Genomic DNA, 20398 nt, shown 5'->3' with positions numbered 1-20398 from the left:
TGTGGAGGGCAGGGATGCTGCTAAACATCTTACAGTGCACAGGACAGCCCTCACAGCAAAGAATTATCTGGCCCCAAATGTCAATAGTGCTGAGGTTCAGAAGCCTCACTGTAGATGAATGAAAGTGTGAAATTGTATCTGTAGATACAGACGTGGGGTGTTGTTCCCGAAAGGCAAAGGAGCCGCGGCTGGGGAGGTGACCAAGAGCAGGAACCACCCACGGTGAAAGGAGATGGCCACGCCCAGCTTTGATAAGTTGAAAACATTTTATTTCAATTCTATCCTTGGGAGGCAGCATAAATAATCACAGAAGACCACAAAGGTCAATGGGGAAGAAAAAAAAGCTCAAGAAGTGTGGGGAGGAGGAGATGAGAGCTGACACTGTCTGGCCGCAGGAGTGGGAGGTGAGGAGACCCTGCTTTAGCTGGCTGAGAGGTGTAAGGTTCTTGGAGGAAAAGCCCGAGGGGTTGGGGGGGGCTTTCCCTGCCCAGGTCACCTGGAGGGGCTGTGGGTGCCCCGGTCACCCATCTGGATGGATGTTCTGCAGGGCGGCCATGGGAAGAGCAGGTGTGGAGTATAATGCGTGTAGTAGATCCTAGCTAATGAGAGAGAAGAGTGGACACCCATTTCTTGATCCCCAGGCCAGATCTCACCCCCAAACCGTGACTCTTCTGAGAAGAACAGTGTTTATGGACTCTGTGGATAGTGGGAAATGAAGGGAGAAAAGAAGGAGGAAAAAAAGAAAATGTGTAGAAGACCAAATGAAATGTGGCGTTTCAGAGTCCTGTGACCTCGGGCCACTTCTCGGTTTCCTCATCTGTAAAATGGAAAGAATGAACCCTACCTCCTGGAGCAGATGTGAGGCGCAATGAGATCTTATGTGTCAAAGAACTGTGTAAACTTTAAAGTGCTATATGACGTGAGGGGCTGTGGTCATTCTACAAGTGTAAGGCTGAAAGTGGCTGAGATCGCAGTGGCGAGAGACACACGTGGAGCATCTCTCGAAGCAATCGGACCCCTGCTCTGCCTTCCCCGGGCCGAGCTCCCCCCTTCTCAGCCTCAGCCTCCAGGAGGAAGAGGCCTCATCTCAGAGGGAGTCCCCCAGGGAGTAAGAGCAGAGGGTGGGGGTCAGGAGGGGCACTGAGTGTGAGGGGCCTCAATTGGGCAGTGTGACACATTGGCACTACTGGTGTTGGGCAGACGGTAGAAGTGGTTTCCAGTTTTCATTCTTCACAGAGACTTGGGCACCGGTGAAACCCCCATGGGATTGGCATCTTGATGCAGTGGGAAGGGCCCTGGCCACAGGGTCTGGACACCCTAGGTCCTGGGCCTGGGTCCACTGTTGACCTGCTGGGTGACTTAGTAGGTCACTTCCCCATTGCAACCCTCAGTTCCGTCAACTGTAAAATGGGGACACTATTCCCTACCCTGCCTGCCTCACAAATTAAATGGGAAAAGGGTGTTGCAAGAGCTTTGAAGAGAATCATGGGAAGGCAAAGGGTCATTATGGCCTTGGCGAGCAATCCTCTTAATTCCCTGAAGACAAGAAAGAGAGGGCAAGAGACAGAAAGGAGCTGGGCTGCTTGCAACCCTTGTCAGGAGAATTGGGCTTCTGGGGCTTTGAGGGAATAGAGGGAGGTGGGGGAAGTGGAGGAAGAGCTGACACGCGCAGTCCGGCGATATGGTCCATCAGGGATGCTGTGAGCCACAGCAGGGAGTGCTGAGAAGTCCTGGCAGCCCCCTTTGCGGGGGGAAGTTCAAGTTCTAAGTCTACTGGGATGCTGGCTTCCCGCTGCGCTCCCTGGTCCATTGACGGCACCCCTCAGAGAGTCCGTGGTCTTTGCCTGGCCGAGAGGAAGCCAAGGCTCCTGGGGTGGCAGGGAAAGGGGCTGGCAGCGGTGGGTCTCCGGGAGAGGCTGGGGACTTTTATTAGCATGAGGTCAAGAGGTCAAAGGTCAGCTTCCAGTTCTTGAGGTGGCAGGTGGGAGTCCTCAGGCTCTCCCCCAGCTCCAGTCCTGGCTCTGTCTCTGGGATCACCGGATAAGGGAAAGTTAAGGGACGAGTAGAAACAACGGAGAGATCGGCTTAGAAAGCAGCCCACCCGGGGAGCTAACAGTTCTTGGGGCTGTTGCGCAAGTTTTTCAGTTCCAGCTGTAGCTGCCGAATGCGGATATCCTTCTGCACCAGCTCCTCTTTCAACCGCCGAATCTCATCCTGCTGCCGGAAGAACATTCGGAGGAGCTGGGGTGGACGAAGAGAGGGGGCCACGGAGGGCCAGGGAGAGAGCAGGTGAGAAGTGACTTCTCGGGTGGGTATCCAGACCCCTGCCCCGCCCTTCTCCCCCCAGGCCTTCCACTGCTCCCCCACTTCAGCATCCCAGGTGACTCATGTCACTGCAGCTCTCCCTTCTCCAGACCCAGCTCGCAGCTCCTACTTTCCTCTGTGAGGTAGGAAAAGAGAAAGCTGTGGCCTATGCAGACCTGGCTCAGGGTCACCGCGGAAGGGTGAGTCCACAGAGGCCAGTTTTCCAGACATCCCAAGCTTACCTTTTTAGGGGTCCAAATCTAACAAATTTATTTACCATTCTGGATGGAAACCTTTCTAAAATGTTTTACATCTGTCTCTTCTTAAGGAGGCCTAGGGTACAGAATGAAACCTAGTGTTTTTCCTGCTGACAGGTGACTATCATAGGAACACCAAAGTTTGCACGGGGCAGTGATTCATTTGCTGAGGTGCGCAAGGGCGAAGCACAGGTATCTTGACAGACCTTCACGCAGAGGACTCTCGGGATTGACCAGTCTCTCCATTTCTTCCGTAAAACAGACCAACAGACACCCACAAAACACTGAGTCCTGGAAGGCAGCCGGTCACCTGAGGACTCCACACACTTGAGTTCAATGTCACCAACAAACAGTGGTGTTTGTCCTCAAACTTCCTGGTGTGAGTTGCATTTGTTCTTGCAATTGCATAATTTAATTAAATCTGACATAAACTGACGAAATATGAATACAAAAAGAGAGTTGCTGTTTCTATAAAAACTAAGTTGAATGCATTAGAAAATCTTCATAGAGGCAATGCTAAAAAAGTTGCTGCTGAATTAGGTGTGGATGATATTACCATAACAGATTGGGGAATATTCCATATCTTGATTGTGTGATAGTGGTTACACAGCTGTATGCGCTTGTTAAAACTGACGGAACTGTACGCTACAAAGAATGAATTTTACCATAGGTAAATCAGACCTCAATAAACTTGTCAAAAAAAATAGGGAAAACTTTGAAAAAACTAGGGCTTTGTTTTCAGGTTGACTTTAAGTTCTTATTCCACCTAAAAGCAACTAAAATCGGAAATTAGAGTTAAAGTGTGATTTACGTGAAAAAGACAGCTGATCCCAACCAGGGGAGGCCTCAAAGAAAACATCTTGATCCTGCATCAAAATATGTTGGAGGAATCTTTATGTTTTTGTTTTAAATGAAAAAAATGGTTTAAAGAATATATATATATATATCATTTTTATGATTCTTTACTTTAACTGACTTTAAAAAAAAAATTAACCAACAAACCAGTCCTGGTTACATCTGTTCAGAGGGATGATACGCAGTTTGCCCTACAGTAAATGATTTACGCACTCCCGTGCCTTCTAAGTTCTCAAAATGTCTTTGCGTAATTTCTTGGTTAGCTTTTGTTAAAAATACAGCTTTATTGAGGTGTAATTCACATACAATAAAGCTCACTAATTTTAAGTGTACAATTCAGTGATTTTTAGTGAAGTTATAGAGTTGTGCAACCATTAGTCTCCTCCCCTGTGTCAAGCTACCAATTGTCTCTTCACACTTAGCCCAATGTGTGTACCACCTGCAGCTCCATTTTCTAATTGGTTGCTTCTGGTCTACTGTGATGATTAAAATTGTGGGCAAAAACGGAGTTAGCAGGCTCTGAGCAAATTTCTTCCCACAGAGGAGGTGCACAAACTTTAATGTAAAGAGACTGTGGCATCTGTGTTGTCGGCTCAGAGACCCTTTAAAATTTTCCTCCACATCCTCAGTTCTGATGCATACAGATAAGGCTATAGCTAAGTGTTACTCAGTGTAACTACTGTTCAACTCCCCCTTCTCCACACTCGATACTGGAACTGAGTTCGGGCTCTTGTTATGGCCCACGCCCACCTGGGCTAGTGCAGCAATTCAGGTACCTCTATCTTCTCAGGGTACTTAAATATATATATTTTTTAATGGAAGATGCCAAATATATGCAAAAGAATAAGGATTGGACCATGAACCTTCAAGTACTCATCACCTGGCTTCAACAGATAACATGTGACCCACTTCCTCTGCACACCCCCCTTGGGGATTATTTTGAAACAAATCCCATTTATCACATGATTTCGTTCAGCCCTAGAAATCTGAGCATCTCTATAATGGCACATAAATATATTTTACAGCAACTATCAGTTTGCCTGCCAATTTTCCCTTTAAGATGTTCCCCTCCCCGATGTTATCCCCTCCCCTCCAGGGTGGACTGGACCTAGTAACTTGCTTCAAATGAATAGAAAATGGCAGAAGTGACAGGATGTCATTTCCAAGGTTAGGTTACAAAAGGACCGGCTTCTGTCTTGGATACTCTCTCTTGCTCACTCACTCTGAGGGACACCAGCTGCCATGTTTTGAGCTGCCCTATGGAGAGGTCCATTTGGCAAGGACCCGAGAGAGGCCTCTGGCCAACAACCCACGAGGAACTGAGACCTTCAGTCCAACAACTTGTGAGGAAATGAGTCCTGCCAGCAACACGTGAGTGAACTTGGAAGCAGGTCCTTTCTCAGCTGAGCCTCCAGATATGACTGTAGCCCTAGCTGACAGTTTACTCCCTTATGAGAGATTTGGAGCCACAGGCACCCACAGAAACTATGAGATAAATGTTTGTGAGTTTAAGTCATTAAGTTTTGGGGTAATTTGTGACAATAGATAGCTAACAGATAGCTAATATGCCAATAGATAGCAAACATGGTTAGCCTCTTTGAGCACTTAGTATGAGCCAGGAAGACTGCTAGACACTTAGGGATTATCTCTTTAATGCTCACAGCATTTCACATCTCCATTTTACCATGAGGAAATGGACTTAGAAAGGTCAGGAAACTTGCTCGGGCACAGCCAGGAAACGGCAGAGCCAGGATTCAAATGCAGACGGATCCATGCAGCCATCTCTACTTCAGCTGCATCAAGCCAAGCGTCTGGCACACAGGAGGCATTCTGCGGATCCCGGTTGAGCTGAACTGTCTTGGCACCAGGGATTGAGGGTGTGGTTGGAAGGAGAAGCCTTTGGGGCACATGGACAAGGCCCAGCTATGGATGCCCTTGAATGAGCTGCTCCCATTCCAAATGGTACAAAGAGTACTTTCATAAACAGCCTCTTCCACAAAAACAGGAAACTGTCAGACCCTGTTGCCACTGCAGTGCCAGGGAGGAAGGCAGTGCTGTAATGCATGAGGCCGGCTTTTCCCCGTGAGTCAGGAATTTATAACTCCCGTAACAACAAATGACAGCAACATTCTGAATTGAATTCATGAGGAGACACGTAACGCTGTGGTTTAGTGAATTTGAGGTAGGGGGAGGGGCGTCAATATCCCTACCATATCCCAGCCTCTATTTATTGGGGTCAGAGGCAACGGAAGCCAATAGCAGGCTACTTATGGTATTTGTCACTGAAAGAAAAATGCCTCAGAATCGAGCTGGCTTAAAGGCCTGAAGCCCGTAATTGAAATGTAAGGTCTCGCTCTTCCAGAGCCTGTGGAGGTAATAACTTATATTCCTTACCTCGTTCTCTGTCCGGGGTGGGACATTTTCTAATAAATCTATTCCGTTGACCACAACGCTCTTCTTTTCTTTGATGGGAGCCTTAAATACCATTTTTGAGGACTTCTTATAGCCTTCTTTCAACGACATCAGCACGGGATCTAAGGAAGCAAGGAACATGTTCTCACTGACTGTTCGATGGGCTGGCAGGTGATGGTGTTGACCACTGACACCCGGCTTGACAGTGGCCGAGTGTGAGGGGAAGTTCAAACAGGAGGAGAGGCAAGGGAAATGGGGCGAGCTAGACCGTAGGCGAGGGCTGCAGTCTCTTAGCCTCCTCTGTGAGGTCCACCCCTTGCGGTACCTCGGTTGATGCCTCCCAGCCATTCATCAGGGGTCAGAGCTGGCTCCGTGCCCGGCGTCATGGGGTAAATGTCTTCCTGGTAGGAATCCGACTACAGCGGGGGGAGCAGAAGAGTGGACAGATGGGGGGCTGCCGAGAGAACCCCTGCTCTCCAGCCAGATGCTTCTCCTTGCCGACCTCCAACCCTGCTACCTGCTTTCCTGCCTCCGAGCCTTTGCACTCACAGGCTTGGAATTCCCACCCTGATTAGTGAGCAAGCCAAACTGTCCCCACCTTAGAATGTCCCCCACCCCCCACCCCAAATTGTGCCTGAAGACCTCAGTCCATAGGACCTCCTTCTTCTGGGCGCCTCCAAGCTTACAGTCAGCAGTGAGCGAGCTAGGATTCAATGCAGGGGTCCCTTCGGAGGCCGGCCCAGCCCCACTTACCCTCCGGGGCACGATCATGGAGATGGGCTCGATCAGGCCCTTGAGAGTCACCAGCTTGTAGAAGCGGAACACCTCGCAGGCCGACACATCCAGCCCGTGCTTGGGCATGACCCCTGTGGACAGGCACACATGGCTCCAGGGGGGCCTGGGAATCCAGCCTCCGTGCCCCTCCTCCCTGAGGCCCTGGCCAGGGGAAAGGCCCAGGGGGTGGGCATTAGGTGTGGGGGCAACACCCCATGCAGAGGGCAGCAGGTGGGCTGGGGGCTTCTTGAGTCAGGTCTGCCTCTGGGTGGTAACTTCTCAAATAAGCCCTGTGGGCTAGACCTGCCTCACCAAGGTGCATGCTTTAGAATCGGGGCCTTTCAGAACTGGAAGGGGCTGTAGATATATTTGAATCTAGTCCATTCTTTCTATAGATGAGACTCCTGAGGGTCAGAGGGGAAGGGGAAGGTCACAGAGTGTTGTTACAGTATAAGCCACAGAGCCCATCACCTTCTGAAATGAACTGGCTTCCCTAAGCCTGTGTCACTGGTCCTCAGACAGAAAGAAGGACAGAGAAACCTTTCCCCACATATCCCAGAAGTTTAAATGCAGCCTAAGACTGCTGTTCCGTCATATGTCTTCTAGGACCGACAGTGCCTGCGTGTGTGTGTGTGTGTGTGTACTGTCTGCGTGTGGGCACTAGTCATAGTGTCCCTACTAGGGGCACCAACTGAACACCCACTCGGGGAGCAGCGCATTGTGGTGTTAGGAGCACAAGCTTTGGGGTCAGACAGACCTGGGTCTGAATCCTGACTCTGCCCCTCTTTCTGACTGGGAGTCCTTGGGCAAATCACTACCTCCCTGAGCTGCAGGTTCCTCGGCTGGTTAGAGGAGGACAATGGTAGCCCCTCATGAGTTGGTCAGGGGACCGAGCGCGAAGATCCTTGTTGACTGCCTGGCATGGCGATGAGCACAGATAACGTGAGTTCCCTCCCCATGATGTGAACATGAGTTAAGGTTCTACCTCTCCTCGACTGGAATGGAAGGCCGCTCTTCCAGATATGGGGATTCCAGGAGCTGGAGGGAAGTGGCCTAACGGTACCCAAGTGGGATTTGAAGCCACCAGACTTGGGTTTGAGTTCTGGCACTGCCACTTATGCGACCTGCCTGGGGTGAGTTACTTAGCCACTCTGAACCTACAAAAGTGCCTGGCTCACGGTAAATGCTCAATAGTGGCCACAGGTGAGGAGGATGAGGAGATATTGTTATCCATGGTTCCTCCCTCTCCTGTCCTCCTCTCCAAGTCCTGCTGACCCTACTTTCCATACATCTGGGTTCATCCTCTTCTCCTCATCTTCAGGCCATCCCCTGAGTTATCATCCTCTCTTGCCTAGAAGTCCACAACGGCCTCCTAACTGGTCTCTCTGCCTCCCTCCTGCTCTTTCAAAATCGATTCTCCATACAGAAGCCACAGCAATCTTAAACTAACCTTTCAGATCACATCACAATGTCCCATCTCCCACCCCGCCGAAGCCCCCCAGAAAAAGAAGACCCTCCAATGAGTTCCCAATAAAACCCAAACTCCTTCCCCTGTGTGATGGTTAATTTTGTGTGTTGGTGGACTCAGTAAAGTAAATTGCCCTCCCCAGTGTGGGTGGGCATCATCCTCCATTGAGGGCCTGAATGGAAGAAAAGGCAGAAGAAAGAGGAACTGGCCCCTTTTGTCCTGCGTCACTGCTTAAGCTGAGACATCTTATCTCATCTTCTCCTGCCCTCAGACTGGGATTTACACCATCATCTCCCCTGGTTCTCAGGACGTCAGGCTTGGACTGAATTACACCACTGGCTTTCCTGGATCTTCAGCTTGCAGATGGCAGATGGTGGGACTTCTCAGCCTCCATAATCATGGGAGCCAATTCCTCATAAATCCCCTTATATATATATATTTGGATGTTTCTCTGGAGAGCCCTAATACATCCTGTCTAATGCATCCCCTGCAGCCCCTGCCCAGCTCTCCAACTCAATCTCCTAATGCTCTCCCATCTTCTGCTGCGTCACAGTGTCTGCTCTATGCTGAGCCACACTGACCTCCCTTCTGTTCCTAGAACATGCCAGGCTCATCCTTTGCACTAACTGTTCTTCCTGCTGGCACTACTCTTCCCCCTTCCTGCCTCTCAGATCTTAGCTGAAAATGTCACCTCTACAGCCAGGCCTTCCCTGACCACCTGGTCTAAAATCACCCCCAGTTACTCTCTGTTCTATCACCCCATTTGATTCTTTGCTTAGAACTTACTACCATCTGATATTTTCCTTCCTTCTTTGTTTATTGTCTGTCTGCACTTCAGTGGCATGTGAGTAAGGCTGTGTTCTGTTTTATTTATCACTGTATACCTGGACCTAGTCCAGGGTCTGATATCCAGCTGGTACCCAATAAATGTTTGTTGAACAACTACATGAAGGAGCAGGAGGAGCCAGGTGCTCTGCCAAGTGTGTTGTCCACATGGTCTCTAAGCTTTACAACGGCCCTTCAAGGTAGGTTTGATTATCCCCATTTTACAGATGAGGAAACCGAGACTCAGAGGGGTTAAGTACATAGTTGGAGTTGAGACTCCAAAGGCCAGGCTGCTTTTTAAACTATTTGATAAAAGGATGACAGTGAGGGAGCTGGGGATGACAGAGAGTTGAGGAAGGGTGAAGTCAATGGGATGGTTATCAGGACCTCAGGATCTCTGGGCTTCCATTTTACTGTCAGTCACTGAGGTGGGCTCTTGGGCCCTCCCAGCCCTGATGTCTCTGAAGCTGGCCCTCAGGCCCTGTCCATAATACTAGATCCTCTGAAGGAACAAGCCAGACTCAAGTCCAAAGGAGAGGTGGGAAGGGAGCCCCTGAAGAGATTTCTTCCCCTGGGTGATTCGGACCCCAGATGGGGAACTGTTCAATTGTGTGCACTGCCAGTGTTAGTTAATAGGAATGAAAATTTTACTGTGAGACTGTAGTGGTGGGAGAGCGTGCAGTGTGAAGAACATCTCACCCCTACCCTGACTCACTACACTCGTCAATCCTGGGCCCGCTCTAGGGTTTGCCTAAGAACCTGGGGAGCCTGGGGATGCAGGGATGGGGACACCCAGGAACTTCCTCCTGTCCTCTCAGGCAAGGACAGAGCTGCTCCTGGGGCCTGGGGGTCCTGGCTTCCCAGAGGCTTCCGGAAGGGGTCTGAGTCTAGACCCTGCTCTGACCTTTAGTTACTGAACCACCTCCCCTCAGTGTCAGAACCACGTTGGGCTTCCCATCTGCAAATGGGAATGAAGACACCGTGCACACCCCTGCAGGCTGCTGATAACCAGAGACGGTGGAGGACACCAGCACCACGGAATGATGGAGCCAGTCAAGTGGGCGGTGACAGGCTGGCTGAAGAAGGGCAGGGGCTGACCTTCATAGGGGCAGCACCTGTAGGTTCCATTCTGACTTGCCCATGAGCTGTGGCCTTCTGAGTCTGCTTTTTCATTGGGGTAACAGGGTGGGAGTGTCTCATGAGCCAAATGTCCAGTCTCTTCTTCCATAGCCTAACAGCCATGGCAGCCTCTGGACCCCCTTACCGAGGCCTTTCTGCGGGGCTGGGGAGCGGAACTCCATGAGGTAACTCAGGTAGGGCTTCTCAGTGCTGATCTCGTAGTACCGGATGTTTCCATCTCCCTGGGGGCAAGGAGACAGCGAGGTGAGGAAAGTAGGGGGAGGGGAGGGCTGAGCAGGCCCTGGTCCCTGGGGTCTGCTGAAGAGAGCCTCTGCTGTGCCTCAGAGGTGGTCAAAGGACCAGGGAGACCTGGCCTCTAGGCCCCTGGTGGCCCTGCCACAGGGGACTTGCTGGGGTGGTGGGATGGTGTGTGTGTGTGTGTGTGCGCGCGTGCGCCACAGGGGACTTGCTGGGGTGGTGGGGTGGGGTGTGTGTGTGCGTGTGTATGTGTGCATGCACACATGTGTATATAGACAGCCTTTCTGACAAACAAGGCCATATTTGCTAAAGATCTCCTGGCAGGTTCTTCAAATTCCATCACTAATCATTGTCCTCTACACTCTGATCCTTATTCCAATGTAAAACCCTCACCAATCCACCTCTGAAAGAATTCTTAGTCATTGACACTTCAGTAAGAATGAGTGTCAGGCTTGAGGATAGGTTTTGATGGAAGAGGGTGAGACCTAGGTTAGATCAAGGGAAGGCCAGCGAGGTTAGGCTGGCTCTTCTTAGGGGAGCAGGGCAGGAGCAGGGTACCAGTGGGGCAGGGGTCTCCGACAGGCTGCCCCCGTCCCTCCCCCAGCTTCTACTACCTTTCCAGCCAGGTAGAGCATGTGGGTGTCAGCGTCGTAGAAGGGGAACAGGAGGCCGGAGAGCCCATCAATTTCCTCCTCGATCAGGGGCATGGATAGGTCCTCCTGTGGATCGAGAAGGGGGCCAGTATCAGCCTATGTCCAGGCAGGATGGCACCTCACCTTCCCAAACCCCAGCAGAGCCCCCAGAGCTAACACAAAAGGTCCCTCCATGTCACCACCCACTCTCCCCACAGCTGACCTGGTCCCAGAGGGCGATCTGTCTTGTGTTCCACCTGGAGACCCCTGTCGTAAGAAGCCGCTTCATGTTTCCCAGGAACACCACCCGGTTCACTCTGTGGTTTTTGCAGTTTGCCTCCTGGGAGGGACAGAGACAGCTGGTGAGCCAGGCCCCCCAGACACTAGGGTACTGTAGCAGGCTGGATGGTGGCCCCAAAAGATATGTCCATGTCTTAATCTCTGGAACTGTGAATGCTTCCTTATTTGGAAGAAGGGTCTTTGCAGATGGAAGTTTAAGTTAAGGACCTTGAGATGGGAGATTCCCCTAGACTATCCAAGTGGGCCCTCAACACCTTCATGAGTGTCCTTATGAGACAGGCAAAGGGAGATCCCACAGGCACACCGAGGAGAAAGTGATGTGATCGTGGAGGCAGAGACTGGAGTGAAGTGGCCACAAGCCAAGGAAGCTGGCAGCCACCAGAAGCTGGAAGAAGCAAGAAGGGTCTCCCCTAGAGCCTCCGGAGGGCGTGTGGCCCTGCCAACCTTGACCTTGGACTTCTGGACTCCAGACTGGGAGAGGATCCATTTCTGTTGCTGTAAGCCACCCCGTTTGTGGTAGTTGTTACAGTAGGCTCAGGAAATGAATACAGGTGCTGTGGAGCAATGACGGAAGAGGGTGGGACCAGGAACCAGGCCTTTCTGCCACGTCCGAGAGCTGGTGGGGAATGGGGAAGGGGACCTGGGACTGACCAGGTCCCAGTAGGGCTGGCACTGCTGGGTGCTGTCACCACAATACGTCACAACAGTCCCTACTGGAAGGAACCTCTGAGGATGAGGAACCTGACGCTCAGGAGGACAGACGACTCATGCCGGTTCACTGCTCGACGACTCCCTTCGCCAGGGGCTCCTTCTCAACTAGGCCATCCTCTGCCTCCTCTCCTGCCTCTCAGCTCATGACACTTCCTTTTCCTCCTGCCACACATGGGTCTTGGCCAGGATGAGTCAGCGTCAGGTCAGAAACCAGAGGCTGGTGAAGCCGTGCTAAAGACCCAGGCTGGCGTCACTTGCTCTGGGATTAGTTGCACGTTCTGCCAAAAGAGCGTAACCTGGGAGGAGCCCCTCACCCTCTCTGGGCTGTGTCCACGTCTGTGATGGAGGCTGGGTCCTCTGCTCTCTAACATCTTTTCTGCATGGCATAGACTCTGGGGTCCAACTTGCTGGGTTTGAATTCTAGCTCCTACTGTAACTGAGATGCAAGTCTCTGACCCTCTCCAAGGCTCCGTGTCCCCACGTGTGAAATGGGAAGGTAATAGTACCCCCCTCAGAGCACTGTCCTGGGGATTGAACGAGGTAACGATGTGGAGCCCTTGGGACAGTGTGTGCCACACAGCGAGCTCTGAGTAAATGTTGGTTAGTACTAATGATGCTAATAACCATGATTATTAGTATTTATAGTAGCAGTAGATGACTTTCTGCAATATTCTGCAATGTTGGACTCTTCCAAGATAAACACAACCAGGTCATGCCTCAATCCTTTCTTGTGTAGGAGGTAAACCTCAAATGCCACCCCACCGAGCCCCATGACTGGCACACAGTAGGTGCTCAAGAAGTGTTAATTTCTTACTCCCCAGTGGCATCTAATCTCTTCCTCACAGTCAAGACCCAGGAGACTCAAAGACCAAAGCTGGAGCTAAGCTCACCATCAACCTCCCCACTTGGAACCGTCCCTGGGGCTGGCACCCTGAGCCATTTCCGTCAGGCTCATCCCATGAAGGTGGCTGGGCAGTGAGTCCAAAGTCCCCTCCTCCTGTGCCCACGATGGGGCTCGGTCAACACCCAGGGATTTATGTGTGGAAGAGTGTCACAGCTCAGCCCCCAGAGCAGGCCAGAAGAATCCTAGTGGGGATGAGAAAGGCTGCTGAGGTCCCTCCCCACCCAGAACAAGCCAGGGTTCCTATGAGCTGAGAAGGGCCCAGAACAGACGGGCTGGTCAACAGAGGTGCAGGCCGGGTGCATGTGACAAGGAGAGCTCGCACAGTCTTTTCCTCCAGGCCTGGCTGAAAGCAGACCCCCAGGCCCCAATATTTCCTTCCCCATCAAAAAAATGTGGGGCTTCACCTGCAGAACGCGGCCAGAGCGGGGCTCGATGACGCGCAGTTTCTTGTCCTTGCATGTGGTGGTGAGCAGGCTGCCGTCGGTGTTGAAGGACATGCAGAGGATCACGTCTGAGTGGCAGTCGATCATCTTCACCGGCTCCCCCACGTCCAGGTTCCAGATGAGGACCTGGGAGGGCAGACATGCAGGAGGTGGGGTCAGCCCTGCTGCTGCCATCATGGGGTGGCCGTCCCAGGTCTGCACCCAATCGCCCTGGGAGAGATGCCCTGTGCAGGGCCCGGGGTGGGCTGGGGTGCAGGACGGAGTCGTTGGGTTCTGCATCAAAGGCTGATGCGCCCTTGTCAAACAAATCCACAAATATCCTTGGGCCAATCCCAGGCCCAGCCTGGGCTCAGTTTTTACAACCAGCAAGGAGGATAAATGTTCCTTCCTTGCCACGTCTCAGCGGCTGGCACATCTCTTTTGAGGGCCTGCCTAGGGGTGGGGGCTGGGCTCCTGTCTCTTCCCTCCAGCAGCTTCGGTTGCTCCTTTTTCCTACCAGGAGAGCAGCAGCCACTTCTTAGTTAAGAAGTGGCCAGGCACAGGGTGTGGGCATGGAGTGGCATTCTCCTCCAGTCCCTCAGCTCCAGAAAAGGCAGTAAAGATGCCTCCAGCCTCTGTGGACCCCAGGAGTGACGGGGTGCACAGAAGATGCTCAGTCGTGTGTGGTCAATGAATAAATGTATGAATGGCTGAGACAGTAGTGGTTAACATGCTCAGAGAAGCAACAGTGCTCCCTACAGGCCCCCCAAAGATGTTCTTCTCTCTCCCTCCCGCTCCCCACTGAGTTGGCTCTGGCCACAGCTGCCCCCTGAGCTGCCCACCTTGTAGTCGTAGCCGGCACTGAACAGGATGTTGTTGGTGGTGGGGTGCCACTCGACCAGCCCCACACGCCGGCTGTGCCCGTGCAGCTCCAGGAGAGCCTCCGTCATGTTCCGCTTCAGCCCGCCCTCAGGGATCTCCCAGATCCGCACCTGCAGAGGGGATGGAGGGTCTAGGCTGGGTGGGCAGGGCCAGGAGAAGCTTTCCGAGATCTGCCTGGTGAGGCACCTCCTGGCCAGGGCGGTGGGCAGAGCGCAACTGAGGCCTGGGGGAAGGTTCCAGGTTGTGGTTAGAGAGGCAAGAAATCATTTCCTCTTTGCCTTCAGGAGGGTTTTCTCTGAGAAGTCTCTGCAGACCTCGGCAACTATTATTACTGGCCTGTTGCTATTGTTATGGTCTAGCCAGGCCCAGAGGACCACTTTCCAAGCAGCTTTTAGCAACGACTGTGTCAGAAAGCCTGTCTCTGCTTCCCTTCCCATGCCCTTCTAGGAGATGTGCTTTCAGCCCTAGCTCCTCTGTTGACCACATGGCCTCATCCCCCAATCTGTCCCCAACCCAGGGTGCACACCTGAGCAGAGGGAAACCTATCTGGGAGGCTGGGAGGCCCTGAGCCTCTCCTGAGAGATGAAGAACTAAGAGGCAGAAACGGATCAGATCTTGGAGCCCGAGCCGAAAGGATGGGCAAAGCCGGGATGCAGCTGCTATTTTCAGACTTACGGATGCTGATAAAAAAGCAGAAAGAGATGATCGGCGGAGACAAGGATGAGACATGCAGAGAAGCAGAGAGAAGAGACCATGTGGTCCTGGAGAGAGGAAACTCAGTTTCTCTGCAATCTTTGAATAACCCCCCGATTATTTACATCAGCCCTGGTGGGCTTCTGTTTCTCAAGCCCAACATGCTCTGCGTGGTTTCAACTGTTTCATCTATAAATGAGGGGAAAAAATCTTTGCCTTGCCTTGCCTCCTGGTAGAATAAAATAACCTACTGGTTATAAAAGTTTGTAAACTATAAAGTGCTCTAAAGACCTAAGGAATTGTCATTCTTGTTATAATTGTTGTTATTATCATCCTTCATGCTATTTATTATGACCTAACTGGACGGACAGGAAAGAGCATGTGTGCCGACAGCTGAGCACACCTTGAAAATCAACCTTTTGAAAATCTGAACTCCACCCTTGCTAGTAAGGAGAAAAACAGGAAAAACAGCTTTCAGACACCATTTATAATCTTTTAAAATAATCAACTGGAAAGAAAAAAAGAGCCAGCGTTGGCAAGATTATACTGGAACTTGTAGCTTCAGTCGGGGTTGGTAGTATTATAAATCAAGGTAATCTTTTGGAAGCCATTTGGCAATCTTTAGCAGGAACCATAAAGACATTTATATTATATTCTTTGACCTAGTAATTTCACTCCTAAAATCCAATATAGGCAAAAATCTCCACACATGAAGATGTTCACTGCGACACGGCAAATTTAGAAACACTAAGTGACCAACATTAGGGGAACCATTTCCTATGTCATATCAATATGGAGTCTTAGCCATTCGACCATAATCCTGAAGGCTAGGAATAAACATGGGAGCATGCTAAAGAAAGTCAAAGGCAGTCCCAGGGGCAGGGGAGCAAGGCTGGGATCTGGGGTGCCCCTTAGGGAACTCCCTTGGCGGGCTTCCCTTCTTGGCGCTTTGCCCTCAGACTATAGGAATGAGTATTTCCCACACGTGTGCCCCGAAACACCCAGCTTTGCCATGTCAACACGGGAGGCTTCAGGGTAAGGAAGGCAGGTCCCATCAAAGATTTGGGGTCACTGTTAGGCGCACCATTCTCCATCTCAAAACACACTCGAGAAAAGTTTATAATTAGGGACAGCTGAGTGTTTTCCCGTCCCCACTGTAGTCTCCTTTGCTTGCTCCAGCTCTCAGTAAAGCCAACACTCCCACACAGCCCAGCATGGTGGCGGGGCCTGGTGGAGGCAGGTGACATAAAAGGCACCCAGCATGACCCATGACCTTTCCTCGACAGGCCCAGTGCAAGGGCGTTCTGAGATGGGGTCTGATCTGGAAATGGTGGGCAGGGCGGAGTGGGGATGGAGGGAGATGACTCAGTAGTCACTAAGACGATGCACATTCCTCTTCTCCCCAAATGTACCAGAGGAAGTGACCTTTGAAGAGAGGAGACCAATGCTTGGGTTAGACACTCACACAGACACACACATGCACACACACACGACATGCATACACACCGCACCATACCATAGATCTCACACACACACCACACCCCCACACACATTTCTTTGTTTTTAACCCAAAGGGATGTTATTCTACATGTACTTCTGCAACTTGCTTCTCTCACAAAACAGCAGGTAATGGGAATCTTTCCATACCACGACCCATGGATCCACCTTATCTTTTTAAGTGGCGAGAGGGATATCTGCTCTATGACTGTGCCACGATGGATTTAATCACCCTCTATCTACAGACACCTGGGTTCTGCCCCCTTTTTTCACTATCACAATTCATTCTATGGTGAACAGCCCTGGAATACAAGTTTGTGCATGGGTGTGAGTATTCCTGCAGGACACATGCCTAGAAGCGTTCCATTTTTTTTACAGATACTGTAAAATTGTCCCCAAAAGCTGTCCCAGTTTTCACCAACAGAGTCTGAGAGTGCTTCTTTCCCTATGTCTCTAAAACTATGTCTTCAAACATGGATTTTTGCCCATCGGATTAAAACAGGTTGCACTGCTGTTTGGACTTGCATGTCTTTGAGTCTTAGAAATACTGGGCATCTTCTTATATGTTTATTGGCAACCCTGGTTTGCACCTGAGTAGGAAGCTTGAGAAGCCTTTGGTCTCAAGCGGATGAGGGTTTCAGGGGCAGAATGACAGACTAGTGTGGAGGCGTCTGGGGGCAGAGGATATTGTCTATAGACAGCTCATACTGTATCGTGAGGACAGCAGACAACTACGGACACACACGAACACCACGTCATCCCGTGCATAAGTGTAGACTGAGGCAAGAGAGTGGCCTCTGGCCTTTGAGAAAGATCTCTGAAACAGAAAGTTGAGCCTCATTCATTCCACACACACCTCGTAAGAGCCCGGTGCTTGCTAGCCAATGGGATGGGTGCAGAGCTGGCCCCATGCCTGCTCTTGAGCAGCACACAGTGGGGCCGACAAGGCAGAGAACTCACAGGAGCACAGAGCTGGGGGAATCAAAATCCAGCCTTGGGGGTGATGAGGTGGGAGGGTCTGGGAGGAGCAGGGTTAGAAGAGGGGATGTTGACCCACGTTTGAAAAGACAGGTGGGGGTTGTGGGGAAGGGTGAGGAGATAGAAAAATGACCAGCATGTGTGGGTTCGGGCACAGTGGGTGGGGCAATTGCAGGCCGGTCAGCCTGGCTGGGGTGGAGCAGGCTGGCAGGTGGCAGAGGAGGCCAGAGGCCATGTGTGTCACACCTGGTCACCAAAGCCCAAGGAAGCCCTGCTTGGGCAGAGTGTCAGAAAAAACTCTTTCCCAGAGCAGCCTCATTCCTGAGCAGCCAACCATCTGAGGTGTCCCTGGGTGACATCAGGTGCCAGATGATGGCAGAGATTCGCAGAGCTGTGTGGTGAGGCTCCACCCAGGCTCTAACCCCACCGACTAGCTGGAGGACCTTGGAGGAGCCAGTCCACCTCTCCGTGGCTCAGGCTCCTCATCTACGTAATGAACTGAGATGTGTGCACCTTTAGAGTGGTGCACGTTAAACTAAACTGGGCTTCAGAGTCCTGGTAAGTGTGAAGCTTTCTAGCCACACGAGCTGATTTGTTGGGGTGACAGCTCTGCCTAGGAACCTAGGGGCCAAGGGGATGGGGAGGCCAGCTTGTGTCTGTGCCCTGCTCAGCCCCTGGACTGGATACAAGGCTCGTGGAGCCAAGGGCTGCGGGGGGGGGAAGCCAAGAGCTGTTTTCACCAATAACTGTTAGATGTAGGGGTCCAGGCAGGGCTGGGGGGACCCGGATGAAAAATATCCCACAGAGAGGGACACAGGCGCCTTGCCTCATCCCCATCCCCACTTCCCTCCCTGGGCCTCGGTTTTCTCAGTTGCACATTGAGACAGTATTAGTTAATCTTTCAAACTTCTCTGCTTTTGACATCACTCAATACATCACGGGGTGGAGGGAGGGGAATGGCTCTGCTTGATCCACCGCTACAGCAAACAGTTGGCACCACATGCTCCGGGAGTGCAGAGGAGGAGCTGGAGTTCACAGTGGGCCTAAGTGGCTGGAAAAGGAATTCTAATCCCTTAGCATTCAAGGGATTTGTTGGAAACAAAGAGTGGATGGGCGTGGGAGGAGCGCTGTGGATCTGTCCAGAGGTTGCTCTGGGAGGTTACTTCAATTCAACAGGAAATCCAACAGGAGCTGCCAAACCGGATTTCTGGAAGGAAGGGGAGGGGAAAGTGGCAAAAGCACTCTCTCCAGCAAGGCAGCTGTGCCTGGGACTGTCCCCTTCGTAGGTCCCCAGGTCAGCGCCCTGTTTAACTCAGTTACATTCAGTCCAACAAAATATGCTCAGCCCCTCCCTGTGTCACACACATTAGACACGGGGACGGTCCTTGGTCTCAAGTAGCTCGCAGCACTGTAGAGGAGACAGCACACGCGTACAGACAAGGCTAAGGCAAGGTGGCTGATAAGGATGGTTAATAAAGCTAGGAAACTAAGTGTCCCCGTGCATGGCAGAGGGAGCAGCTAGCCAACAAAGTGAGAGCTTTGGGGTATGACAAGCTCCGTTCAAATCCAGGCCCCAACCTGATTGGCTGTGAGACTTCGGCCAAGTTATTTAGCCTCTCTGAGCCTCAGTCTTCTCATCTGTAAGAATAATTATACCTATAATTATAGTTGCTAGGAAGACTAAATAAAGGTAAAATATATACCCTACCAAGAGATTACTAAACATTTAATAATACTTAACAATGCTTGCTTAATATTAAGGACTATATACAAGTCTTATATAAGTCAAATTTTAGATGTGATTTATATTTTTCATGTGTACTTTGTTGCCCCCTGTGTAGTCAATGCATGTGGTATGAAGTTTGTCTCCATTTTATGGAATGCAGCATAAATTTCCTCTTTAAAATTATTATATGATCATGAAGGTGTCTGGTTGGGTCTCTCTGCTTTCTGACAATTGAGAGTTGTGGCTTCTAGTGACCAAGGGTCAGGGCCTAGTGAGGGCCTACTCAGCCCTCTGACAACACTGTTCCTAAGGGAAAGAATGCTCTGTTTAGGGGATCTGCTAAAGCAAACAGACAGTACATTGTCTGTATCTGTGGTATAGGAGCTCAGAGGAAGACCTGGAGTTCACAGTGGTCCTAAGTAGCTGGGAAAAGATATGGATTCCAATTCCTTGGTATTTACTTAAAAAACAACTCTGTTTGGAGTAGTGTGGGGAGGAACAGGAAAGTATAAGATATGGTTTCTGCCCTCTGGAAGCATCCAATTTAGCTGTACTACATTACCCTAGGATTTCTATCCAACCACTCCACAGATACACTGCCTGGAGCCGAGATCAAAGCAACTCTCACGTCTTCTGCAGCGAGAAGAAATAAACGGCGAAGGTCTTGCCCAGAGCCAGGAGGCTCCTGGAACTCCCACCTCCCCATTTCTTGGCAATTATTCTGTTTACTACTAGAAACTGAGTGCATCGTCACTCACCTAAACAAGAGGTAGAATCTCAAAGTCGACCTTAATGTTGATATCTTCTGACCACCCAACTGTTTCCCAACATGGGAAACAAGTCACTCCAAACCCAGGGAGGGAACAGAGGCCACCTGAGGCCCAGAAGGAAGCATGATTGAGCATCTCCTGCTGAGAGTCCTGTGAGGGGGTTGCTAGAGGAGTTAATAAAATGCATAAATGTGGGGCTGGACATATAAAAGAATATGTGCTACCTAATCTTATTATTATTATTGATGATTATCCTTACACAGGTAAGGAAGGGAGGAGCTGGGAGTCAAACTCAGGATTTGAATCAAGCAAACTACCCTGATCCTCTCTTCTGTTCCCCTGCCCCTGCCCAATCCCTTTCTTCTCCCCTGGAAGAAATCTGAAAATTTGGAGAGGGCATGGTCTGTCCTTCTGCTCATCTATTCCAGGAAAGGGATGCAGCTCCCTGAACCCAAGTATCTAGAAACCACCCATGCTAGGGCACAGACAACCTGCCAGGCCTCCCACTGGATGGTCAACTCCTCCATACAGGAGTGCAGTCTTTTAATTCACTGCCCTATCTCCAGGGTGAGGAACAGTACCTGGCACATGACAGGCACCCAAGACATCCT

At 51.0% G+C, this 20398-nt stretch overlaps 1 protein-coding gene across 1 annotated transcript in view; it reads right to left on the bottom strand.

Annotated features, from left to right (window-relative positions):
* Window positions 1-261: 261 nt before the first annotated feature.
* CORO2B (coronin 2B) overlaps window positions 262-20398 on the bottom strand; it is a 136936-nt gene continuing 116799 nt past the window's right edge. The window contains exons 4-12 of the mRNA XM_058541941.1: window positions 14084-14233; window positions 13224-13388; window positions 11128-11244; window positions 10887-10991; window positions 10160-10256; window positions 6582-6694; window positions 6154-6244; window positions 5811-5950; window positions 262-2241 (exon numbers count right to left, since the gene is read on the bottom strand). Coding sequence (XP_058397924.1) covers window positions 2110-2241; window positions 5811-5950; window positions 6154-6244; window positions 6582-6694; window positions 10160-10256; window positions 10887-10991; window positions 11128-11244; window positions 13224-13388; window positions 14084-14233 — 1110 coding nt within the window. The 3' untranslated portion in view covers window positions 262-2109. The remainder of the gene's footprint in view (window positions 2242-5810; window positions 5951-6153; window positions 6245-6581; window positions 6695-10159; window positions 10257-10886; window positions 10992-11127; window positions 11245-13223; window positions 13389-14083; window positions 14234-20398) is intronic.

The sequence above is a fragment of the Diceros bicornis genome, chromosome 5 (assembly GCF_020826845.1).
Source record: "Diceros bicornis minor isolate mBicDic1 chromosome 5, mDicBic1.mat.cur, whole genome shotgun sequence".
Lineage (NCBI taxonomy): Eukaryota > Metazoa > Chordata > Mammalia > Perissodactyla > Rhinocerotidae > Diceros > Diceros bicornis.
The sequence above is the reverse complement of the archived record's forward strand: the minus strand, read 5'-3'. Positions and strand labels throughout refer to the sequence as shown.